General features: G+C 42.6%; 1 protein-coding gene across 1 annotated transcript; it reads left to right on the top strand.

Moving 5' to 3' along the window:
* LOC121488706 (translation initiation factor IF-2-like) lies at positions 1-26,936 on the top strand. The gene is made up of 3 exons (XM_041751045.1): positions 1-28; positions 6,798-7,537; positions 26,906-26,936. The coding sequence occupies exons 1-3, from the start codon at positions 1-3 to the stop codon at positions 26,909-26,911; spliced, it is 774 nt and encodes a 257-aa protein (XP_041606979.1). The 3' UTR covers positions 26,912-26,936.

Raw genomic sequence — 26,936 nt, forward strand, 5'->3', positions numbered from 1 at the left:
ATGACCTTGGGAAAACCATATAACCTTTGTAAGTTTCAGGTTCTTCGTAGGGTGTGGCCAGCATATATTCATAGCTCAGAGCAGTGCCTGGAGATTGATAAAAACCAATATCTTAATAGTAGTAAGTTGTTGTTACTGTTGTCATTACTTGAACTAACCAGACAGAAGAGCTGGTCCTCCTGAATTGACTAACGATCCTGCATGCAGTATCCAAAGGCATCCAGCAGACGTTGGTCTGAGTGATGTTGCTGTACCTTCAAGAGGGTGTGAGAGTGGACAACAGAAATTTGGGCACAGAGATGGTACAATTTTTCAGGGGTAGAGATCTAAGCTAAATTTTGCTGGAGTTGTTGTCAAGGTTGGAATAGGATTCAGTGAGGGAATGGTATTGCAAATGGAGTAAGTGAAACCGAGAAAAGAAACCCACATATAACCAAAGCAAGAAGAGATCAGCTTGGATAGACAGGCTTCAGAGCAGAGGTTGTTCACAGAGAAGGACTTCTGTCTCCAGAAAACCAAGACCAACCCTTAATACTGCCTGTAAGAGGGAATTGCTAAGGGGACAGGGTGCAGCTGATGGTAGGCAGATGCCTGCAGCAGACACAGGCTGAGGGCAGCAAGACCAATGGTATCCCCTGCTGCACACTGGGGCTGCGGACCCTAAATATGATGAGGCCGTGTTTATTGGGGACAGACTCGGTATTAAACATGGCTGGCTCTGCGGACCAAAGGTTTTGAGATCCTATAACAAAAATTATTTTTCTATTTTAGTCACATCATTTTTTAAAATTTCATCTCTGATCCATCCCTGTTTGAACCAAACATTCACCATTATTGAAGGAATATAATAAATTTGCCTTATTGCTTGAATTACTGATATGGTTGTAATGCTAAAACCAATCAGGACAAGTGAACATGTAGGCACTTATGCATAGTTTCTGGCTATTGTTTTCTAGGGCAAGATTGACAATATGCTGGATACTCTGTGCACAGTGACAGGGTCACCATTCACATCCCAGAAAGTTCTAGAAGGTCATCGACTGCAAAGTGACTTGGGTCCATTGTAAAATGTTGGTGCAATTGCACAGGGTTTATATGATTCTAGCAGAAAACAGATTTAGTTAGTTGATGCCATCCCATTATGGGTAAATAGGTCTTTTCTTTTCGGTTTTTGAAATCATTACCATGGCTTATATACAGCTATAGTGACTTCTTAACAAACCTAGTAGTGCTATAGGACTTATGCTCATGACCATCAGTGGCCTCTTAAAGCTCTTTGGCTCCTGAACACCTGCTGGTTCTCCTGTCCTTGTCACCCTTCCTTCCCAGTTTTCTTTATAGAACATCCTGTCTTGGCCCATTAATTCTAATGTTTCCCTAAATTGTGCTCTGGACATCTTCCTTCATTTTATGTACTTTCACTAGTTGTTCTTTTCATATTCATGTAGATGATTATATTTTGTGTGTGGAAGATTCCCTATTCTATTATCTCTGGTCTTAGCCTCTCCTGAGTTCTAGATCACTGTTACTGATTGATAGCCAGACCTCTCTTCTGGGATATCCCACAGATGCCATAAGCTTGGCCGTTTTTCACACTGATTTTCCCGTTGGCTTAAACCAACCATAATTCATCCCCACACCCCAGAGCAGCGGGTATGTTGACCTCCCTTTAGGGCCTCACTCAGGACTTCTCAGACGTGGGCTTTGAATAATTAGAGTTCTTCCAGGAGGCAGGAGAGCCTGTTGGTTAGGTAACTAACGGTATCTGCTCACATATACACATTCCCATCTCACTAAAATTTATATGATAAATGTCTTATCTGGCATTGAAAGTCCCCCATAATCTAGACTCAGGCCACTTTTAGACTTTTACGTTTCTCCCTAAATGTCCCTTATGCTCTGACCATTGTGGGCCACCACTTTCAGGACACGTGCAGTGCTTTCCCAACTCTGCTTCACTGGTCAGGCATTACTTCTTGGGTACTCTCCTATTTTCTCTGCCCATCAAAATCCCACTTATCTTTAGAGATCTATTTGAAAAGCTACTTCTAACATAAAGCCATCTGTGGGTACCTCAGGGGTCTCTCTCGTTTTCCCTCCTTCAGATTCCTATAATATTGTGTTTGGTCTTTCCTACTAGATATTGGGTTCTTTGAGGTTAAGGACTATGCTTAATCACTTTTGTAGTTTCCATGGTTCCTGGCACACACTAACTGCCTAACTTACTGTTATTGGAGGAATAATGACTTGATAAAACCATTTTCTGGCTGTGTTTACAATAAAGCCACACATGTCTCATATAGCAAGGGAAGTGACACTGGTATCATCTGGTTTGAAGACAAAGTGTGCCCTTAGATGCACATGTATGTGGTCATAGAAAATGAGTCCCATGTGCCCAGGTTTTAGATACATGTGAGAAAAAAAAGAAAAGGAAATATTCTTGTTTCTGAAGTTGGTACAGCTTGTCTTCCACATCATCATTGCCACTTTTCTATGTCTTTTTCACTTTTGATGGGTATTCTACTTGTTGATTCTCCTTTAGGCATTTCTTATGTCTGGACCTATTGATTTAACTATACTTTGCCCTTCCTGTGGCCAGGCCATATTCCTGTTCAGAAGTAATATTTCACACAGTGAAATATCCTTGAGTACATCTTTATACATCCTATTTCTACTGTCTGCAATAGAGATTCTTACAACAGTGTGTATTGTTGAAAACATGTGCTCTTATTAATGGGATGTATTGTCCCCATGTGTGTTTGAAGCAGTGAAAGGGCACATAGTGACACCTGGAAGTAGGAAAGGACTGTGCAGATACTGACTTAAATGATAAATGGTCTATTTTTTAAAAAAGATTTTATTTTTTTAGGTAATATGTACACCCAAGTGTGAGGCTTGAACTTACTACCCTGAGGTCAAGAGTTGCATATTCCACTGAATGAGCCAGCCGGGTGCCCCATAAATAATCTCTTTTTTTTTTTTATTTAAAGGTGCTAATAATGCTTGGAAAGAAACACAATAATAATTGAAAGTAATCTATCCATCAGGGTTGAAAAAAGAAGCTGTAGTGAAAGCCACAGATATCTGAGTTTGGGTATTCCTGGTTTTCAAAAAGAAGGGCCTGCATGAGCTTGATCTGCACATGGGTGATAGTGCAACTACTGTAGGAATAAAGGACTTGGTTTTGAGCTGCTCCATGTTTAGATATCTGGATTTTGTCAGGTGGATGTAGACCAGATATGGCTGACTTTCTGGTGTTTCCCTGTTTGTGTTTCTCTGCAGTTCCCCTTGTAACTCTTTGGTTTTCTTCTAGAGATAGGGGAGTGGCAATGCTGGGTGCACAGAAGGAGCATGGAAAAGCCAACCTGGGAAGCACCTGGTGCATTAGCCAGCTTTCCTGGGAGATCTGTTACGCTGTGGACAGCATCACCCCGAGAACTGCCCTGCTTGTCTGCCATTTGGAGGAGGCAGCTTGGTAGGGGTGCCTTGAGGAGAGCTGGTCTTTTTCCAGCTCTGCTCCTGCATAGACTCTGAGGATAATGGAGCATGTGAGATTGAAAATATTATCAACCAACTCATTGATTTTGATGTGTATCTAAGATGTGAGTGTTAAACATGCAAAAGAAATGAAAATCATCTCTTATTCAGTCAACAGATTTTAATTGAACTTTACTGTTTGAGTAACTGGGTTTCTGGAATGAGGTCTTCAACACGTATGTTATGTTTGTTTTTCCTAGAAAAACAAAATTTGCCTTTTTGGGTCACACATTATTTATTTTACTCATTTTAAATGAAAATGTATTTGGAAATATATTGCATATTTTCAAGGTTTCTGAAGTAGACTCCTAGAATATAATTAGATCCTGTCTCAATGACTCACCACTCACAGTAGTGCCATCTGGCCAGTCTTTATGCTTTGAGTACAACACACCTCTCCCATCTAATGAGCTACCTCTGACTACAGCACATTTGCTGTGATCTAAGAAATCTGATAACCCTGACTATTAGAGCTATTTAAAATAAGAGTCAACATGGCTTCAGGGACGGCCTGAGAGCTTCTCTTAGAAAGCAAAGTAGTTGAGTTTTATTTTTTTTTAATTTTTATTTAAAATATTTTATTTATTTATTCATGATAGACACACACACAGAGGCAGAGGGAGAAGCAGGCTCCATGCAGGGAGCCCAATGTGGGACTCGATCCCAGGTCTCCAGGATCAGGCCCTAGGCTGAAGGCAGCGCTAAACCGCTGAGCCACCCAGGCTGCCCCTAGTAGTTGAGTTTTAATGAATAAGCTTTACAACTGCTCTTTTAGCTGCTGGTTGGCTCTGGGTCAAGATTCTCAAGGATCCTGGTGAGGTTAAGTCTGACTTTGAACTGTGAAATATTTTTGTACTTAAAATGTAGTATTTATGCAGCATATATTAAACAGATGACATATTATTATATATATATTTTGCATTTTATAAATGTAAAAGTTTGACATCTTATATATTATTTTAGAATATATTTTTATATGGACTAGTTTTTCCCTCAAGGGGATAAATCAGCCCAGCATCACAATCTTACTTATTTACAGAACTTTCTACACATTTCTGTATTGCTACCACATTACTGGCATGATATGAAGGTGGAAGTGCCTTTGTATGCTTGGAAATTCCAATAATATATTCTGAGTCCTAAATCGTTATGCTATGAATATGTTTACATAAGAACACAGCAACTAAACGTTAAAATCCCTATAGAAAACTTTAAAAAAAAAGATTTTATTTATCCATTTTACAGAGAGAGAGAGAGTGAACGAGCGAGAGAAAGCACAAGCAGGGAGAGAGGCAGGCAGAAGGAGAGGGAGAGGCAGGTTCCCCACTGGGCAGGGAGCCTGATGCGGGGCTCAATCTCAGGACCCTGGGATCATGACCCGAACCAAAGACAGATGCTTAACTCACTGAGCCACCCAGGCATCCCTAGGAAACTTCTTTTAATTTAGTCTTAAAAATTGTTTTTTAATATCTAGGTCTGGCATCCAACCTATTTATTCTGGTCTTTCATTCTTTGAAGTCTAAAAGAACCCATCTTTCTACTAGTAACACTGTAGGTTCTGCGAGGTGTCATTTCAGAACGGAAGCTGCGGAGGCAAGTTGGTAGGCCCAAAGTTCCGGCCTTTCCCTCATTCATCGCTGTTTCTGCTAATGATGAAGACTAAGGATGACTGACCCTGCTTCATAGCAGTGGTCTCCAAAAGGATAATACAAATCGTATCTACTACATAATAATTAAAATAATGCTTATTTTTCTAGTACCTCCAGAAAAATGTATTCTTTTATTTTTTAAAGATTTATATATTTATTTGACAGAGAGAGAGCATGCAAGGGGGGGGGAGGGGCAGATGGAGAAGGAGAATCCCAAGCAGACTCCCCTCTGAGTACAGAGCCTGATTCAGGGCTCCACCCCATGATCCTGAGACCACCACCTTGGTCAAAGTCAAGAGCTGGACACCCAACTGACTGAGCCACCCAGGTGCCCCCAGAAAAATGTATCTTTCTCATATTTTATTGCTTTTTCAACTACTTTATTTTTTTATGTACTAATTATTGTCAAAATGTACCTAAAAGCACCAAAACTTAGCTAGCCTTGGCTTTATGACTTTTGATATATAGACAAATACTGATACATATTACTATGTACACTGTTGTGCTGATATATTTGGGAAACCTAAAAGAGATGTAATTAATCCTGAAGTGATTTCCCTTTTTTTTCTAGATGACTAGAGATGGTTGCAGCCATGGGGTTGCCTCTTCTACCCTCCCCAAGCCAGTCCATGCGAACTTAGAATCTGAATCCATGAGCGTCCAGCATAGCAGCCCTTACTCAAGTCCTTGGTCCATTTTCCAAACCAGATTCCCCCCTTAAGCCCGATTACATAGAAATTCTGGGGACGTCACTGAGCAGAGATATGGAAGAAAAGGAGGAAAGAAAATCGATGCTTTAATAATCCACCTATCAATCCATGAAGGTGTGGGAATGTTTTCGTAACATCTGGAAAGGCTCTGAAGGGGTTACTTGATTACCCAGAGTGCTTGATTCAGCAGGGTCTGATCTTTACACAACTCACCACTAACTGAAACCTCCATGTGGCAACTCCATCTACACAATGGGGATTGGCTTATGATTTGCCTCACTCAGTCGCTGTGAGATAATGTATGGAGGAGGCTTGGTCAGTGACTTGTACCTATGTATAGATGCTAAATTCACTATTTATTTATGAATTCCATAACCTTGCAGCATTTTGGGGGCAGTAACAGAACAGGCACTGTCTTTTTCATTTATGTGATAAACACCTGCTTCTTCCCTCTTTCTGAAATCCCAGTTGAATTACTGTGGGGGCCTTATGTCCTAAGGTGGATGAATTCAATCACAGGTATGGGGTGGGGTACGGAGCCACCTGAGTCCCAGGGCAGCACGGGATGAAAGAAGGTTGAACCCAGGGTGTTAGGGAGTCCTGGTAGGAAGCGAGGCTTGCTTCATGGATGTTTCCTGCAGGTAAGTAAGCGCTCGCTGGCTGCATGAGGACTGCCTATTGCCTCCAGGACTACGACCCTGTGCCCACACAAAGTCTGGTGCCTGGAAACCTCCACATGGGGCTTTGAGCATTCTGCTGGTCAGGTAGTAGTAGAAGGAGCACTGCACCAGGAATCCCACCACTGGTTTCCGGCTCTGTTTCTTCTATGGCTCACCACGGGGACTCTGCACGTTGTACCCGTAAGGGGAGAGACGACCTCTTCCAGCTGATTCCTCCTGAGTCTCCTTCATTGTCCTGATAATCGGGGAAAGCAATGCCCCCGAACTCTCCCCGCTCAGAGCACAGGGCGCGCCGTGCCGAGGGGCTGCTATTACTCAACAGCCCACCTGCCCACTTCCATCCTTGTCCCCCCGCCCCAGGCCACTCAGTGGCCACGGGGGTCCCTACAGACGCCACTTCTCCACGCGGTGGGGTCGCAGAGCCACAGTAAAGGTTCTCCAGGGAAGACGTCCTAACGGACCCAGGCCGCAAACACAGGCCAACTACAGGACTGATTCTCCGAAGTCCCAGTCGCGTCTACAAAGTTCTGTGACTCCGGCCCGAGGCGGGGAGGGCCCGCGGGGAGGGCGAGGGAATCAGCGGGGCGGGGGGCGGCGCCGTCCGGGGAGCTGTGTCCGGAAGGAGGGAGGACACCGACCGCCCCTCCCGGTGCCGGCCCCGACCTCTCGCGGCCTCGGTGTCGGTCACCTGTGGGCGGACCCCTGGGCTCCGGACGTGCCCCCCTGGGAGGGCCGGCGGGGCGCGGGGCGCGGGGCGCGGGGCGCGGGGCGCGGGGCGGGGGGCCGGGCGGAGGCTCAGCCCGCCCGCCCGCCGCCGCCGCCGCTCCCCGCCCCCCGGGTCCCTGGAGGCTCCGCGGCTGCCGAGCGGGAGGTGGAGCCGGGGCCGCGGCGGCCGCGCAGGAGGGAAAGTTCGGCGGCGGCGGGCGCGGCGGGCGCGGCGGGCGGCCCCGGGCGCCTCGGGGTGAGTCAGGCCCCTCCGCGGCCGCCGGGGGGCTCTCCCGGTGCGCGCGGCCCCGCGCCGCCCCCTCGCGCTGCCCCGCGTGGCCCGTGCGGGGGGAGACGGTGCGGCGCGGGCCTCGGGCCGTGCGGACCGCGGGGGCTGCGGGAGGGGCCGCGGGGGGCGGCGGGGCCGGGCGAGGGCGAGGGCGAGGGCGAGGGCGAGGGCGAGGGCGAGGGCGGCGGGGCGCCTTCGGGGGGCGGCACCGCGGCGTGGCCTTCGGCTTTGCCCCGCGCTCCCGGCGCCCGCTGAACCAGTGTCCTCCCACGTGCGCGCGCGACCGCGCTGCCGGCCCCGGGGCGGGATTCCCGCGGCCACGGAGAGAAGCGGGAGGCCGAGGGGGCGTGCCGGGCGCGGGGGCAGGTGCCCGCCCTGGAGCCCGGCCGCGGGCGCGAGTCGGACGCGGAGCCACGAGCGTGCGCCCTGCGCGGTCCGCGGGGAGAAGCCTTGGCAGGGCGAGGTCTGGGGCTGAGGGTGTGAAGGGCGGGAGCCCGGGCACGGCGGGGCGAGCAGAGGGCGAAGTTGTTTCCGGGGCACCTCCTGCACCTGCGCTGCCGGCAGGGATGCTGAAGGTGCCTTCCTGTGGATGTGCAGGGAGCGGAGGCAGAGCGAGGTCGCGCAGCCTGTGCCTGCTGCCACAGCGAGGCCGGGGGACACCGGAGAAGACGGGAAAGCTTATTCGCAAACGCCCCTGTTAGTCTGATTCCCAGGCCTTGGAGTAGTTTTTACTTCGATGTCGTTAGAGAGACCCAGCTGGTAAAGACAGCTCTCTCACATCTGTTTTACTACAGATTTAAATTTGGTTCTACTGGATTTCTTGGGTTTTGTGAACATTGTTCATACAGGAAAGTCATGACTACTGTAGTATCATTTAGGACTATGAGCTTTAATAAGCCGTGTGCAATGCTGTCAAGTTGCTAATTGGAAGGAGAAAAGTCTTTCAAACTTGGAAATAGAAGCATAAAGGAAAGGAAAAAGCCTTAGTCATAAACAGTGACTCCGACACGTGCAGTTGTGCACAATGGGATATGGGATCCTGTGTAGCCTTCCCAGAGGATGTCAGTTCCTGCAAAGTAAGAGATGGGCCATGAATATTTGATAATTCATCTGCATTGAATGACCATACTAAACGTTCTGTAAATTATACAGCATTGAAATGCTTTAACTTTGTTCATCTTTGTGTTCCACATCTCGTATGTGAGCTGTATTAATGCAAAGGAAAATCTCAAACTTTGGCATTCACCAGTTTTCAGTGAAGTGAACTTTTGCTTTGCCCAGGGACCTGGGTTCCAAGCAGCCTTTCTTGTTCACTAAGTGTATAACCTTGGGCAAGTCCCTTACCCTTTCCCAGCTATGGTTTCCTATTTCAATTTTCAATATCATTTTTTCAATGATATTCCTCACCTTATGGAAGTGTTAGGCAGAATGAACTTATACCAGTGCTTGGAGCACAGTAAGGACTTTGCAAATGTTGTCTCTTGTCTTTGTCTTCCTTTACTTTCAGTAATCCTCAACTCTGGTATATCTCAACATTTTTTTTTTTTCAATTTAAAATTCCTTCTGTGCCATTTTATTTTCCATTAATTCATTTGTCCAAACTCATTTTGTTGAAGAACCTCAGATGCTGCCCTATATATACTGAAAGTGAGGAGCTGACACTTTGAGGGCAGGGGTGGGCAATACTTTAGATTTTCAGGTTTTTCCTGTTGGCAAGAACCCATCACAAGGTCATATGATGGTGAATTGTACTTCCCAGTCGTCATATCATTCTAGCTCTGTCCTTAACGTAACATGATTACATTGGAAAGAAATAACAGGAAGCTCTGTGAGGGTGCTTATCTCCCCTGTTTTCCCTGTGTCCATGGCCAGCTAGTGCCTAACAGGGTGTAAGGGCTTAATAGATATTTGTTGATTTAAATATAGAATGTAATGAAGTTATTCTTCAGGTCACATCCTTTATATATATTCCTGATGAAAGAACCTTGAGATTCTAAATGATGGCCCTACTACATATTAGGACTAATAGAGGTTATTAAAAAAGCAAAGCTCAGGTACACTTTATTACCTATTGATTTTGCCCTCATGATAAAGCAGTCTTAGAAAATGTAATAAAGCCAAGTCCAAGCAGCAGCTTCACCACTAGGGGCCTCCTCTGCATAGTGTATCATTCTGGGCTGGCAGTTATTGCCATTATTCTATCCTTAAAGGTAGCAAAGGAATTAAACTTCTCCGGTTCTTGACATGGAATACTTTATTACAGGGCAACCCTGTGTGAAAGCATTACCAAAGGCCTAAAAATAAATGAAAGCCATCTTAAATGATGGATTCGGTACCATTTTAGAATAACTTTAAAGATTTAAAGGAGATTTAAGTATGTGCTTTTTACTCTGCATATCCTCATATTCAAATATATGATTTTTGTGTGTGTGTTTTTTAGATTTTATTTATTTATTCATGAGACACACACACACACACACACAGGCAGAGACATAGGCAGAGGGAGAAGCAGGCTCCATGCAGGGAGCCCAATGTGGGACTTGATCCCCGGACCGCAGGATCACGCCCTGAGCTGAAGGCGGCGCTAAACCGCTGAGCCACCTGGGTTGCCCTCAAATATATGATTTTTTAAAAACTTTCTCAATGAAGCAAATATATGACTTGGTTATAGTATTTTTAAGTTTTTTTTAGGTATGTCTTTTGTGAAACTTTTTATCTTTTAATGTGTTTAGAATTGCTTTATTTCCTAAATAGGTACTCATAACACTAACTATAATACAAGTTGTTTCTCAAGGAATGTTATCATGTTAGTAGAAGCTTCTGGTGTCTATTTTTCTGTCTTTCTTTCAAAGAGGGCCACGTTAAATTCCAGCTTTAAGAAATGTTTCATTACATTCCAAGATGCATCATTGAAAGGCATTTTTCTTCTGTGAGTTTTTGAAAGGGCCTCTTATTTCAGAATTCTAATTTGAATGAAGTTAGTCATTGAGACTATTGAACAACCCAAAGGTGTGTTGGTGTTTTTGTCAAATGTAATTTGCTATTTGGTAGGAAAAATACTGACAGTTCTGTAAGTACACATTATTATGAAAATATTGCCATATTGTTTGCAAATGAATAAGGGAATATTATATTCCAGGTTTTCTGTGGAATTTAATCATGGTGGCAAACTAAGTACCATCAGTCTTTAAAGTAAAATTAACAACAGTAAGAGAAGAGTTCAAAGCATTGCATTGTAGGTCCGAACTCTTATCAAGGGGTGTCTTCTCTCAGCAGAACACTTCTGAGTTCAAAAAATGATCAGACATCCAATTCTGATTTTCACATAGTGAGATTTTAAAACAAGGCAATTTGGTTTTCACTGTTTTTCTTCTTCTAAGGTCTAGATTTGGACTCTTTAGGGAACCATGTGAGAGGAATAAGTTTTGTGTAAAGGTCATAGATAATTTTTATTATCATTTTTCTTTGATTAAGTGAAAGATGTTTAGAGTATTCTTAGGATTCTGAGCATATGAAAAATTACACAGATCTGTCTACATAAATTGATGCTTCTCAGAACTGGAAGAGTATTGTTTTCATCCTCACACATCTACCCTGTGAAGGTGTGGCATCCCCCTGCCTGTCCTTCCCAGGCAGATGCTGAGTCTAAGCCACAATGATAGGTATAGAGCTATATCCAGGACGAGGGGTTTTAGTTTGGGCAAGACTTCTGAGTTGACCAAAATTATAGATGCTTGAGGAGGCAGGAAATGAACGTCTTTATACCTGGGAGTTATTTTTAGGAGCCTCCACTGGTGTGGTGCCTCCTGGAGAGACAGAAATGATAATTGTGTTCTAGAGTGCGCAGTGGAGTGTTTGGAACCTATCACTTAGTGGAATATTACCTTGCCACGCAGATAATTTTTGTTGTTGTTTTTAGACAATGCAAAACATAGCATTTGGTTTTCTGGTGGTCGAATATGATACTTTGTTTCATTATCACACTCAGGGACATCTGAGTTGATGGAAGAAGAGGGAAGCAAGAAGCAGGGAGGGGGTATATGGGAACTGTCTAGTTATACCCAACAGGAGGGCTTGCCTTATTTTCATGTTCCCACGAGGTACATGGCTGTGCAGCTTAATAGTAAGTGTTGTTCACTGGTAACTTTGGGGTTTACTCATCTACTCTGTTGATGCAATTATTGAAATGATGGTTTTGACTTACGTTCTGGGTACCCTCCAAACTGACTTTCTACTTCTGTCTCCCATTTGTGAGAGACTTGTTAAAGTTAATGCATCAGTTAATAGATGTAAACAGAGCTGCTGCCGGCCCACAAGGTGCCCCTTTGTGGTGGACCACCCCTGCCAGGGCACATGCCCTGGTAAACAGAGAGGATTGGACTTCAGCCCCACTCACCTCCTGCTGGGTACTCTTGTGTGGCACAATCTATGCAACTGTGTGTGATGCTCTTTTCTGGAGAAGTGGTTAGAACAGTCCCTGGCACATAGTAAATATCACTGTTGGGGGTTATTGTTATTATTTTGGTATGATTGATGGTATTGCTTTTAGGGTAGATCATTTTAGTACCACAATAATCTGGAAATGATGATCCAGTGAATTTAGTGCTTGTAATAACATTTGCAAAGGTAAGTGATTCATTTCAGGTTTCTTGTTGCACTTCCATTGTAGTTCTCAGGTGATAAAAATGGCTAACACTTAGGGGCACTTACCCACATAGCAGCTGCTCTGCTAAGTGTGGGCCATGAGTCATTCATTTAATCAGCGCAACCTAGGAAGGTTGGAAGGAAGCACACACTATTAGTATCTGCAGCTTACAGAAGAGAAAACTCAGGTTTAGAGGGGTGTTACTTGCCCCAGGTCGGTTTGTAAGTTCTGTGCCTCGGCCTTGAGTTCACATTGGCCATGTCTGGCTCTAGGACTTCAGCTCTTAACCTCTGTGCCATCTTCAAGGATGCGGAGAAAGGGGAGCCCTCTTGCACTATTGGTGGGAATGCGAACTGGTGCAGCCACTCTGGAAAACAGTGTGGAAGTTTCTCAAACAGTTAAAAATAGAGCTACCCTTTGACCCGGCAATCATGCTATAGGTATTTATCCAAAGGTTACAAAAATACTAATTCAAAGGGATACAGGCAGCCCAATGTTTATAGCAGCATTATTCACAACAGCCAAATTATGGAAACAGCCCAAGTGTCCCATTGATTGATGAACGGATAAAGAAGATTGTGTGTGTGTGTATGTGTGTGTGTATAAAAAATGGAATATCACTCAACCAAAAAAAGAATGAAATCTTACCATTTGCATTTGCTACGACATGGAATGGATGGATCTAAAGGGTATTATGCTAAGTGAAATAAGTCAGAGAGACAAATGTTATATGATTTCACTCATGTGGAATTTAAGAAACAAAATAAATGAGCAAAGGAAACAAAAGAGGCAAACCAAGAACTGGACTCTGAACTCTAGAGAACACACTGATGGTCACCAGAGGGGAGGTGAGTGGAGGGATGGGGAAAATAGGTGATGGGGATTAAGGAGGGCACTTGTTATGATGAGCACTGAGTGTTGTATCAAAGTGTTGAGTCACTATGTTGTACACCTGAAAGTAATATTATTCTGTATGTTATCTGGAATTTAAAAAAAAATCTAAAAAAAAAAAAAACCCTCTGTGCTGTCTTTTCTGGCATGAGTACTCACTGCTTTGGCAGTCTGGAAAAATCTTAAGTGTTCCAAGGGTTAACAAAATATGAAAACTTTGATTTTCCTTAGATTGTTGTATTTATATCCATTTCTGGACACGATGGAGCAAGATGACAAATGAATTTTTATCAGGAAGTCTGCTTCAGCATTTTTTATTTATAGATTTTTATGTGTAGCTTTTTCTAGTAGCTCAAAATACAATATAGCATAGTACAACTTATTTCTGTACAACATTTGACTTCTTATCAAGGCACTTTGCAGGCATGTTATAAGCAGAATATATGAATAAAATCAAGTGTGTGGGTTGCAGAATACTTAGGTGTGAAGGCTGAAATCAACCATTCATGCATTCATTCAACACTTATTTATTATTCACCCCTTGGATAAAGGCACTCTGCTGGACACTACAAGAATGGCAAGTTGTGGAAGACAACTTCAAAGTGGAGAGGAAAGCATTGAAGCTGGGCAGTCCTGGGGCTTGAATCCCAGCTCCACCACTGGCTGGCTGGGCTCCTGGTCCCATCATTGAACATCTGTGAGGGCTTAGTTTCTTTGTGTGCATAGTGGGGGTAATAATACCTTATAGACCGTTGCAAGAATTAAAGGAGCCATAAAGGGAAAGAACCAAGCTACCAGAGGTAGTAGGTGCTATGGATAGCAGTGCTTTTCTCCTTTTTCCTTCTTTAAAGATTTATTTATTTGAAGGGGGTGGGGGGAGAGAGAGAAAAAGAGAGAGAGAGAGAGAAAGGATAACTGAGCCCATGAGCAGGAGGACAGGCAGAGGGAGAGGAAGAGATTCTTCAAGCCTATTCCCCCGCTGAGTGTGGAGCCCGATATAGAGCTCATCTCACAACCCTGAGATCATGACCTGAAATCAAGAGTCAGACACTTAACTGACTGAGCCACCCAGGCACCCCATTCTCCTGTTTCCTTCTTATCTGCGTCTTCTCATTCTTTTCCTTTCCTCTCCTCTTGTCCATCCCCCCCCCCCTTAGAGGGGGCCATGGTAGACATAAAAATATCTAAAAAGAAAAAAAAATATCTAAATTTAAGGCAGACTGTGCTGAACTCATTTAAAATGTTTCTTTCTGGTTTTCCCTCTTGGGGCCTGGAACAGACCTGGGGTTGGGTGATATGTGAGCTGGTGCCAGTGTAGGGTTCCTATCACATTGGGTTGCTACCCGGGCTGGCCAGAAGAGAATGGATTCCAGGAGACAAAGGTGGCTTGGTGCCCAGAATTGGTGCCTGTACTGTAGAGGTCCAAGGGATGAGCATGAGGCTCTGTTGGGGAGTAACTGAGAACTCAAGTCTCCCGAAAATTGGAACAAGCCAGAAATGAAATTGGAGGTGGGCTGAGTAGAAAGGGTTTGGGATCTAGATTGAGAGCAAGGCAAGAACGTGAACAACTTGTTCCTGAGGGGCACAAGGTTGAGTCACGTGGCCCAGGTGTGCTGCTCTAGGCTGGGGTTGTGGGTGGGCTCTGCTGAAGAGCTAGGAGGAGGTCTACAGCCCTGCTGCATCCCCAGGTCGGCACATTCCCTATTATGTGCTTCTAGTATCTTGGTCTCCTACTGCAGGGTTTTTCCAAAAGCAGTGTATCGTCCTTTAGCAAGGAGCTAAGTCAAAATTAGTAGTTGTTGCCAGTTCCCTGTAGGTCTTCAAAAGGTAGCTGGAATCACAGGATAATAAACTTTTTTTTTTTTTTTTTGGTTTCAGTTGGAGGTATGGTTCTACACACCCAGATCTGTTTTCCAGGGAGGCGGGGAGCCAGGTTGTCAGGGCCCAGTATAAAGTCCTGCTGGCATTTTTGTCAGGGGGCTGTGTTGTCAGATCAAGGAATGGTTTTGGAGAGCGTTCCTAGTTTTTATGATAATGAGCCACCTTGTTTGGTGTCCAGGGTAGGTGCTGTGTGTGGTAGGGAGGGAATGCGGATTTTACAAAATCATTACAGTTTGGGATGGTCTACTTCAGCCAGGGAGCAGGAGGCCTGGACTCATTATTTATTATGCATTGGCACACAGGCATAAGCCAGCCCTTCTGTGAATAAGCAAACAGAACCTGACCAGGTGCAAGAGAAGCTTGATTCAGGGTTTTTAAAAAATGCAAAGCATTTAAAAACAGTATCGAATTGGGGAACAGTTTGCTCAAAGCAAGTTACTGCAATTTTCAAAAGCCCATTTTATAGAATTAGCAGAGTGTATTGAAACGAACAAGCTGACTAGAAAAACAAGAGCTTAGTGGGAAGAAGAGTCCTTGAAATGAAGTCCAAGTTAGTTCAAATGGTTCTTGGGAAGATTAGGGGAATGAAGGTGTGCACTGAGCACTGTAAATGAGAAAGTACAGGGAACAGTGAACTGAATGAAGAAGCAGCACCTGGGTGAATGGGGTTGGCAGTTGGAGTCCTTTACCCAGATTCACAGCCCCACTCTTTCTTCACTGTGTATTCTTGGGCAAGTTCCTTAATTCCTTAGATGCCTATCTTCTCATTTATAAAATGAGGGTAATAGTTCTTGTAGTATCGGACATCTGGTGATTGATTCGGATAACCTATGTACACTGCTTAGTGCATGGTAAATAATGTGTATCAGCTGTTATTACTACAAAGGCACACAGGAAGGAAGCATGGAAGAGAAAACAAGGACCAATGGGCATTTGAAAGACTAGGAGGAGCATTCTAATTCTAATTCTATTCTTGGATAGTTTTAATGTCTTAAGTTCTAGATGATTATAACCATATATGTCTTGAACACCCACTGTGTATATGTCACTATGATACGAATCTTGGGTATGGACACTAATCCCAGAAAACCTCCTTTGGTATGCTTATGTAACTCACAGTTTTTTTTTTTTTTTTAGATTCTATTTATTTATTCATAAGAGACACACAGAGGCAGAGACACAGGCAGAGAGAGGAGCAGGTTCCCTGCGGGGAGCCTGATGTGGGACTCGATCCCAGGACCCTGGGATCATGCCCTGAGCTGAAGGCAGGCGCTCAACCACTGAGCCCCCCAGGTGTCCCATAACTAAAAGTTTTAGACCAACAGGAGCAAGGTGGTGATTGAGACTTTCTATTAAATAATGAATTCCTACTATCCCTTGGCTACTTTGATTAGCTGTCCAAAGGAGAGTAACTGTCCTTTTCTTATTTTCCATCTATTCTATATACACATGGATAGGAAATGAGTACTACTTTTTGAGCCACCAAAGATGAAAGTAACACAAAATACCCAGGATATTGTGGATATCTTATTTGCATAGAAGTAAGACTTATTTAAATACACTTGTGGCTATATAATAAAGAACCTAGGGAGGAGACTTGTGGTTTTTTTTTTTTTTTTTTTTGGGTGGGGGGAATTTCTTTGGATGTACCTATGACCTGCAAGCTGTGGCTTCCATATAAAGCAGTTCTTTGGTGGGGGTTCCTTTGTTTTTTCACTAAACTCATGGCATAGATTCCTGGGCCTGAATAACAGGAGTGAGGTCAGTTTGAAGAGTGTGTGTGCATGTTTATGTATCTGTCCTCCAAATGGAGGTGTTGACAAGTTGCTACAGAAGGAGACTAGATTGGTGGAGAAAGGATTCCAGAGTTGACTCATCTTGGCTATGAACACATCTTAATCCTTAAAGTAAGAATTTAATCATTGAGTCTCAGGGGCCATTTGAATGCAAGGCAATGAAATTTATGGACTGTAAATGGATTCATCAATCCAAATGGTGGTCGAAGTGAAAATCTGAGCATAAAACCAGTAACTCTGTTGGATCAAGTAAGCTGATTCAATATCTTGGGTCTTGAGTTGTCTCAAAAGTGGTTTTTCTTTGTAGAGTATATTGTTCACTTAAGTAATTAAAAATCTTGAGGACGTTTTCCGTGAGTATCCTTGGGAATACAGGAAAATTTATTCAGCTTCACTGGAATTATCTTTTTGTCTTCCTCTGAGAATGAGTCTGGGCTAATACCTGAGTCATTATTAGTGTGGATAACAGGCCCTGAGAATACTTCTTTTGACCCTTTATGCAAGGCAGGTGTCTTCAGGTTCATGTTCTGGGGGAAATAAAGTAGGAGTAGTTGTAGGAACTATAAGTTTTTTGGATTCTCTCCCATTCAAGATAGTGGCCTCAGGGACTGACTGTAGAAATGATTTGCTCACTGACTACCTGGACTGTGCTTTCTTTTCCATTCTTTCAAGATGGTGAATTTTATTGATGGCCAAAGGGTGACCAGTGAGTACTTCTACTTTTCACTGGGATGAGGCAGGTGGAAAGTGGTTGTTGCTCCTTTATGGAACTTTCTGTTTCCTGGAAAGCATGAGGAAATGTTTTTTGGCTTGTGAAGATGATTTGGCTTAGGGTGAAGATGCATGGGAGGCACTTTGCTTTTCTAGATTCCTTTCCCTGGTCTTCATAAGTGACTGTTTGATTTTTCTTGGGGCAAAAGTCATGCCAGTGGGAAATGGACAGTATTCCTGCTGCTCCTAATCATTGAGGAATGAGGCTCAGAGAATGAATGGAGAAGCTTTGAATAAAGCTGGCCATGTTCATTTAATTTATCCAGATGAACTAGAAATATTTCAAATGGCAATATGGCATACCTGAAAGGGACATGTGCGCCCTGGAGGATTTGTAGATTTCATTTAATAGTCTTGTTCATGACTTGCTGGAGTTAGAAGTCATTGGTTGACAAAAATACATCAACAGAAACAGTGCCATCTCTGAGATCATTTGGTCTAACAGTATTTTGCAGAAATAATAGCATGTTGGAGATCATTTAGACTACAGGGACCAGGCATTACATAGTGGTGAGCATGGTAGTTGCTTCTGTGCCCTCCTTGGATGAGTCTGTAGGCTCCTGCAACATAGGGATAGTAGTTTACAGTGTTTCAATATATTCCAAGGAGTATGTAGCTTAGTGTGTAGGCACAGTAGGTTCTCTATGACTATACATGAAATGAACAGATGCAGCAATTTAGAAGTTGTCGGGTTAGGGTTAGTAATTAATGGTTTCACAAATGGGCAAGTTGCCTTCTAGGATCTTTATATTTGCATGCAAAGCTGACCTTGGAGAAACCAATAGATAACCCACCCTTGGAAGTCTCTTACTATAATTTACAGTTTGAGGCACCTGAGTGGCTCGGTGGTTGAGCGTCTACCTTTGGCTTAGGTTGTGATCCTGGGGTCCTGGGATCAAGAGCTGCATTAGGTATCCTGCAGGGAGCCTGCTTCTCTCTCTGCCTATGTCTCTGCCCCTCTCTCTGTGTCTCTCATGAATAAATAAATAAAATTAAAAAAATAAATATAATCTGAAGTTCATAAGTATGCCTGTTTTTAACTGTATTCCTGCATACTGTTTGCTTACTGTTTTCTTAAAAACCACCTACTAACAAATTATGTATTCATAATCTTGCAGCAGGCTGGGTGGATTTAATAGTCAGGAAAGCTTCCAACACATTAAGTGTTCTTGAACGTAATAAAAGGACGACTAATTATCTAACTGAAAGATTGTAACAGAGATGTTGGATATGTTGACTCAGTGGGATTTTTGATGGCAGCAGGAGTGGTTAGGAAAAGACAGCTTTGAGAAACAGCAAAGATACGAGTTTTTTGAACCGAATTATTTTATTAAATCTGTGGTGTGAGTGTACCTATGAGCAAGAGGACAGGACTAAATAATGCATAGAGTGTCTGGGGTTAGAGTGGTAATTTGAAAGTACGTGGCTGGTGTTCACAGTTGGAGCCTGTGAGATTTTACATTTAATGATTATACCTTTCCTGGAGCCATCTGTCTCTCTTTAATAAGCAATATTCCTTATCAGGCCTGATTTGTGTACATTGATTACACCATTATACTTGTTAAATATTAAAGCATTTTCTCCCTTGTGTGAAGTCTAATTAGGCAAAATGTTCAGTGCAAGCCTGGCATTATCATTCAGAATCACAGCCTGGTCATTACCTATGACATATCTCAGATTCCTGATCATTTGTCTTTTTCCCCCCGTCCAGTGTACCAAATATAGTGCCTAAAAGTTTGATGAGGGCTTCAGCACTGTTGGGGTCTTAAGAAGAGTCATGCGACAAAGATTATGAAACCTTTTAAAAATGAGTGGAAAAATTTATTATCTGTAGTTTGCATTTTGCATGAATCTGGCTTCTGAACACATATATCTGATGAAATTAATTTTACTAGATTAAAGAATCTTAAAATAGCTCTAAAGAATAAACATGCAAGTTACAACAATGTTTGGAAGAAGGGAAAGCGAGTTAGTAAGTAGTTGCATTTTATACACACTGATAAAAAGAATTTTAGATATCAAGCCACTATCACCTGAAGGTCCATGTTGTGATCCATTATCATCTTTTTCAACTTGTTTCTTCTGTACAGCCTATTTCAAAAATTTATTTGCATCATTGATTTAATAGCAAGCATTTAATTAGTTTGGGTCCCAAAATAAGATTATTAATCACTCTGATATCTTTAATAAGTTATCTCATATCATTTTGAGGCAACAACTGTAATGGATGCTGTCTTTTTTTTCCCCCAAGGTATCATAGTACTTTCTCATTTATTTAAATTTCTAAAAAAATCTGCAGTCTACTATGAGTATGCACAAATACACAGGCACACACATATTCACATGTGTGATCTGGGGCTGATGGGCATCCACCAGTTAGGATGGATCCACCAGTTTATTGCTTGTTTTTCTTAGGGAAAAAAGCTTTCAAACCATAAGTTTAATGTGATGTATGTTATCAGGCTAATAGGTTTTTCCCTTTCAGTAGTCCCAGAAGCTCATGTTGGGGATTTTGAAAGTACCTTTATCCCTTTACAATCACAAATAGCAGAGGCAGGCATTGCTTTCTATTGATGCATTGTGGAAAGCAGTCTGAATACCTCAACTCATTTTGAGTGGTTTTTGAATATAGTCAAATCAAAATGACATTTGGCTCTGGATTAGAATATGGATATAAAGATCAAATAATGGAAAGAACTTAGAGATTTTCTGGTCTAATTTCTCTGCTCCCTGATTGGGGAAGCTGGAGCTCCAAGAGGCGAAGTGGCTCAGCCAAGTTCACACGGGTGTTAGCAGCAAGACCTGGAGCTCTGGTGTTCCACTAGGCTTTCTCTTTGGGAGGGTTGGAGACCCTTGGCAGATGATGGCCCGTGGACCATTTCCTATTTGCCAGGCCCTTTGCAGGTGTAGGTGGCCTTGCCTGGATAGGTTAGAGAAGGTCTGAAGGAGAGATTGCTGCTTTACAACCAGCTGAAGACAGGGAGGCTGTAATCTGAATCTCTCTGGGGTACAGAAGAACTTACATTGTACGTTTGCTAATTGGCGTATTGCTAGAAACTGAGAACTCAGGGCCAATGCCTGCCTTTGAGAATTCCCAGCCTCAGCAGGGAATCAGGCAGGATGGCAGACAGCTGTCACAGCTGTCCCGGGATAGCCAGGGGAAGGTTGGCTGCCACTGGGCAGACTGGGGCTCAGCCGGAGAGTCACATCCTCTGCTTCCAACGCCCAGAGCCTGCATTGGCCACTGTCGGGCCCTGAGTAGGTCATCTAACCACTGTGCCCCAAAGTAGAGGTGGACCCAGCAGGCACAGGGGTTAATTTACCTTGACAAATAATTATGGTGATGGTTAACGACAAGCATGGAGGTTAAGCCTATGCAGGTTTGGGTTAGACTAGCTGCCACACACTAGTGGTGATTAAGAAAGTTACTTTACCACCCTGGGCCTCACTTGTTTTGTCTGTAACAGAGGAGTGATAGCAAACGTTTATATTGTACTCACTACGTGACAGCTGCTGTCTCAGGGCTTTGGGAATATTAACTCTTGTAATCCTCAGAACAATGCCACAAGGTGGGAACTACCCTTACTCCCACTTTACAGATGAGGAGACTGAGGTCTAAAGAAGTTCAGTGTATTGCTCAACGTTACACAGCTCTTAAGGGTTAGAGCTGGGGTTTGAATCCTGGTGTCTGTTGCTTTTTATCACTTTCTTATGCTGCCCCTCTGGGGTGAAGGTTATTGTGAGGATCAAGTGGAGTAAGCATACAAGAAATATCGTTAGTTATAATAAAGCTAATGTTGTCTTAATAACAACAACAACAATAAAATATGCATGATCAGCACCTTCTTTTCCCATAGACCAGCTCCAGAGAAGCCAGGTCATAATCAGGAAAGTTGCTTTGGCTATTATGAAGGTGATGTGGATGGAGAATCCAGAAGACTTTATAAAATGTCACTGCTCAATGTCAGTGTAGCCGAGGTGGAGTCTGCCAGTGGGGTTAACTTGCTTGAATTTCTGGCCAGTACTCTGTCTCAGCTTCGAGGGCTTGCAGACTTCTGCCACATATAGCTCTGAGGTGCTGGTGAGCAACTCTGTAATATTGCTCCCTTCCTGTCATTGAGACAATGAAGTAGATTAGATACCCTAAGGGCCTTTTCTATGCAGCAGAACAAACCACCCTCTAAGGTCACTAAGAACAGCACCCTGATCCTCGGAGGAAATCCTTCACCCACTTGTAGAAGTCATTTTTTGACCAGCTTCCTCTCTTTTGTGTTGAGATTACAGCCTGCCTCTCAGAGTGCAGTCTTATTTCCAAATTACTTTGCTATGGATTTTAGATATTATTTTGTTTATGTTCTTTTGTTTACTTTTACATTCACTAGTTCTAAATAAATGTATATGTGATGTGTGTGTACATTTTAACTTACAATAGTAAAGTGAATAACTACCTGGATAAGCATCTAGAACATTTCCTTTGAAGCCCCTGACATGTGCTTGCTGGTCATATTTCCTTCCTTCATCCTGCTCCCACACCCACTCCAGGGGTAACTGCTCTTCCAAATGTTGTATTGTTTCCTTGCTTTTCTTTACAGTTTTACCACAAATGTGCATCTCCATGTAATGTATCAGTTTTGTCATAGGCAGTTGAGTTGGAAAGTTTGACTAAGGCCTCAAGGTATAGTAGATAGAAGTTACTAAAATAAGTTGTGAGAAAGAGCAAAGTAGGCATATTCAAAGGAAATATCTGAACACCAGGTTCACAGCTCTTGAAAATCTTCTTCACTCTGAGGGTATAAAAAGCATCGATATAGGATTCGTAAGGGTTTATTTGGAGAAGCTGCTGCTGTGAGTTTGCTTCATTCCTTTTCCTGGAAGAAGCATGAGGTGGGGGTGGGGCCTGGAGAGAGGTCACCTGGGGCTCCAGGAGCACAGTGGACTGGCTCCGACTCTGGTGAGATGTTTTCCTGTTGTGGCTGAGTGGGGAGCAGCTGCGACAGGGCTGTTCCCACTGCCAAGTTTGTTGGAGCAATTGTGCATGGCTTCTTCCCATGGACCAGATGTGGCCCCTGCAGGGATGGAGAGCCAGCCTGGAACAGTCCCACCTCTGCCCAAGTGGCACAGTCAGCAGAAAGATTATAAAGTGAATTTCAGTGGCTGTGTGGAGGTGGCAAACGGACTTGAATGCACCACTCACACGGATTTTGAGGGGAGCCCCTGGAGAACTCACAAAATACCCACAAGGGACAGGGAGTTGGGTTTAAGTACCTACTGGTTCAGAGAACGTGAAGCCCTCTGTTCTGGTGAGGAGTACCTTTGCCTGCATATAAGTGAAAGAACAATGTTAACACAAAATAGAAGTTTATTTCTCTCTTACATAGAATAAGTCAGGAAATAGGCATTTCACGGATGGGATGGTGGCTCCACACAGTTATCAGGAACAAGCTGCCTATGGCCCTGAATGTGGTCCTCATGCTCACGGTCAGGGAGAGCTGCTCAAGCTCCAGCCATCACGTCATGTTCCAGGCAGGTGGAGGAAAGGAAGGACAGAGGAAGGGTCTGCCTCATCTCTTTTAAGGATTCTTTCAAGAGTACACCACCACTATTTTTGCTTGTCTCATTAGCCTGAATTCTGAGTGAAGCCAGGGGATCCACGTTTGTTGTGGGGCAGCGGTGGGGCAGCTTGAAGCTGGGATTCTTGTTGTAAAGAGGAAGGGGCTACTGGATGCTGGGAGGCAGCCAACAGACTCTTTTACTCCACTTCATCCAGTCAAGTGATCTTCCTCCTCATGTTCCAGGCCTGGAGGGGAGAGTTACAGCAGCTAGCAAGTGGGGCAGGAAGTGGGTAGAAAAGATAGAGGCTGGCAGCTGCCGATAGATTCTGAGTGTATGGGGTGGAGCAAGAAGTCTTTTTTTTTTTTTTTTTTAGGGCTTTGTTACTTGTAAGTGGCAGAGGATTATGGGGACTTCTAGAATTTTCCTTGAGTAGCAAAGGGAAAATATACCTTCAAATACTATGTATTTCAACTTGATGAGGTCTTCATTTTTTAAAGAGGTTTTATTTATTTATTTATTTTTAAATATTTTATTTATTCATGAGAGACACAGAGAGAGAGGCAGAGACATAGGCAGAGGGAGAAGCAGGCTCCGTGCAGGGAGCCCGATATGGGACTTGATTCCAGAACCTTGGGATCACGCCCTGAGCTCAAGGCAGACACTCAACCGCTGAACCACCCAGGTGTCCCAGGTGATGTCTTTATTATACATTATACATAACCACTCTGCCATTTCCTGTGGTGATCATTTCGCAATATATACAAATATAGAATTAATTACATTATACACCTGAAATTAATATAATGTTATATGTCAATTATAGCTTAAAATGTGTACTCTAACCTAGTAAGTCTTTTTGTAAGGATTTATTCTAAGGAAAGCATCAGACTAGTATCTAAAGATATAGGTGAAGGAGGGGAGGTGATGGGGATTAAGGAGGGCACTTGTGATGAGCACAAGGTGTGGTATGGAAGTGTTGAATCACTGTATTGTGTACCTGGAGCTGATATTACACTGCATGGTCACTAACTGGAATTTAAATAAGTCAAATATATATATACATAGGCAAATCATGTTCATTGAAACTGTATCCATAGGAAAACATTCTAAATATCATAGTACCATGATATGGTACCATGGCTAAAACATGGACCTCCAGGGGATCCCTGGGTGGCTCAGCGGTTTAGCGCCTGCCTTTGGCCCAGGGCACAATCCTGGAGTCCCGGGATTGAGTCCTATGTCGGGCTCCCGGCATGGAGCCTGCTTCTCTCTCCTCCTGTGTCTCTGCCTCTCTCTCTGTATATCATAAATAAATAAATAAATAAGTCTTAAAAAAAAAAACATGGACCTCCAGATAAAGGAATTATTATAAGCCTTTAAAAATGATGATTTAGATGGTTAGTGATGTGAAAACATGATTAAAGTATATTGAGGACTGAAAAAAATGAATTTTCCTTATCTCAAAAAATATCTTTTTGTTTGTTTGAATCTCAGTTGCAAAAGCTGAGCATGTGTATAGGTGTATTTCAGGTGTGTGGGAAAGCACGCACAGATTGGTGTGAGGTGTCCATCTATCAGCAGAAGGACCTAAACCTCTCAGCACATACAGTTGTTTGGGCATTGTTTCTTTTACCGTTAGATGAAAATTATTTTTTAGGAATTGTGGAGAAAGGAGGCTAGTGATAATCCATATTGATATAAAACTTCATGTGTCACCCAGCTGCTGAGTCCTAAATCAGAAAGCTTGAGACAGTAGAGTTTGACTTGGTCGTTATCCCAGCCAGGGAACTGATTTGTTCTTAATAATGAAAAGTACAGGTTTTTGAAGTGAGAAATAATAGAATCTATTTTATGCTTAAATAGAATTTCACATTGATCATTTGTGGGCTTCGGATGTGATCTTATAATGGTAATGTACCATAAGGAGCGTGTTCCAAGTTGATGAGTGCTTTATAAAATTGTGTATTTAGAATACATGGGTGGGATTTGTTTTAATTTAAGTCAAATTTACTGGACACCTTCCACATAAAGCACTGCCCCATAAAACAAAAGAAACAGAAAACGATGGGTTTGATAGGATCGTACTGCCTGTTCTTCCCAATTCTGTCCAGATGTTCTACTTTTTGTTGAATTCTGTGGTTAATCCTCAGAATCTCTTTCACTGCTATCCCATTTCCCAATATGTCAATATAAAGGTGGTTAAGAAGTATAATCGTTTTAAAATACAGGTACTTCACTTTTTAGTTATTTATATTTTATCCTGTTAATACTTCCAAAATGAATTTGAGATGTTTACATGTTCTACTTTTGGAAAGAGCATGTTAACAACAACAACAACAAATCCAGTATCATCAAAGTTACGTCACCAAACTTTTCTTCATAGGATGCAGTAATGCAGGGGTTGTGTAGTAGCATTCCGTACAGCGAGGTAGTGTATTTGGAAGTGACATAATTTATAAAGAGCCACATATGTAACTTTTATGCCACTTGACCTATTGCCAAAAGTAAAGTGTCTGTGAATACTTGTTATTTGGTATCTGTTGTAAGCTCTTGAACCTTGACATTATTTGTGTTGTTTATTCTTTTAACACATGCTCATTGGGCCTTTGCTTTGTGCCCTGCATGGTACTCACCCCAGGGGAAAGCCACAGGAAGACACAGCTGCTTTTTATTATAATTTCAGGGTTGGGGAAATTTAATATCTAAATGAAAGGTCAATTACTAGCAAGTCAGAATTTGTATTCATGCTCTGGTTTTCAAGAGATGGTACTTGAACACAACAATTAATTCTGGTAGGTGTTTTATGGCAGCTGATAAATAGAGTTAACCATAATAGACAATTATTGGTATTAAACTGGTGTATCCTGTAAAAACTCTTAAAAACTTTCTACATTTTATTTCAGGAAATTAAAAATAGTGTTTTTAAGTGCAGATTTTTCTTGTTAACTCATATCCCTCAGAGACAGCAGGAGGAATACAATTAGCCATTGTATTAGTTTATTTGAAAACATGCCATTTTTAGCACATTTTTGGAAAAAAGGGAGATCTCATTAAAGCTAGATTAGTCCAGATTGCAATGTTAGCTTACATTACCTGATTCTCTTAACTTGGAAGATTTAGAATTGATTGTAAGAAAGAGTTTGGCAAATGACACTTTTTAGAAGAAACCACCTTGTTTTCTGCGTTCAATTAATGCCTTATGGAGATCAAAACTCTAATGCCATACAGAACTGAAATGCCAAAGGTAGAGCTGCAGCATGTCTTGACAACTTGGTTATTATTTGATTCAACCTTTTAATTTATTTTCTAAACTATTCACCAAGAGATTCTTTTTTTTTTAAAGATTTTATTTATTTATTCATGAGAGAAACAGAAAGAGAGAGAGAGGCAGAGACACAGGCAGAGGGAGAAGCAGGCTCCATGCAGGGAGCCCAACGTGGGACTCCATCCTGGGACTCCAGGATCACACCCTGGGTAGAAGGCGGTGCTAAACTGCTGAGCCACCCGGGCTGCCAAAAAAGAGATTCTTTTTTTTTTTTTTCAAAAAGAGATTATTAATATGAAATTGCAGAGGATGCTGACAAGTAAATATCTGTTGTGTGTTGATCAAGAATTAAAGCCTAAGCAGGAGCTTTTTTTTTTTTTTTAAACTGGTAAAATATACATAAAAATTTATCATCTTAACCATTAAGCTTATTTTCATTACAGGTTATTTTGAGGCCCTGTGTTCTAGCTAGCCTGATGGAATTTCTTTTATTTTTTTTTTTTAAGATTTATTTATTTATTTATTTATGATAGACATAGAGGGAGAGGCAGAGACACACAGGAG

This window comes from Vulpes lagopus, chromosome 4 (genome assembly GCF_018345385.1).
Source record: "Vulpes lagopus strain Blue_001 chromosome 4, ASM1834538v1, whole genome shotgun sequence".
In the NCBI taxonomy this organism is placed as follows: Eukaryota; Metazoa; Chordata; class Mammalia; order Carnivora; family Canidae; genus Vulpes; species Vulpes lagopus.

What these genes read in the sequence shown, in the direction of transcription:
- LOC121488706 (XM_041751045.1), top strand. Translation starts at nt 1, where the DNA reads ATGACCTTGGGAAAACCATATAACCTTT. An exon ending in GGGAAAACCATATAACCTTT is followed by an intron (nt 29 to 6,797) that starts GTAAGTTTCAGG and finishes ATTCCTCCTGAG; the next exon opens with TCTCCTTCATTGTCCTGATA.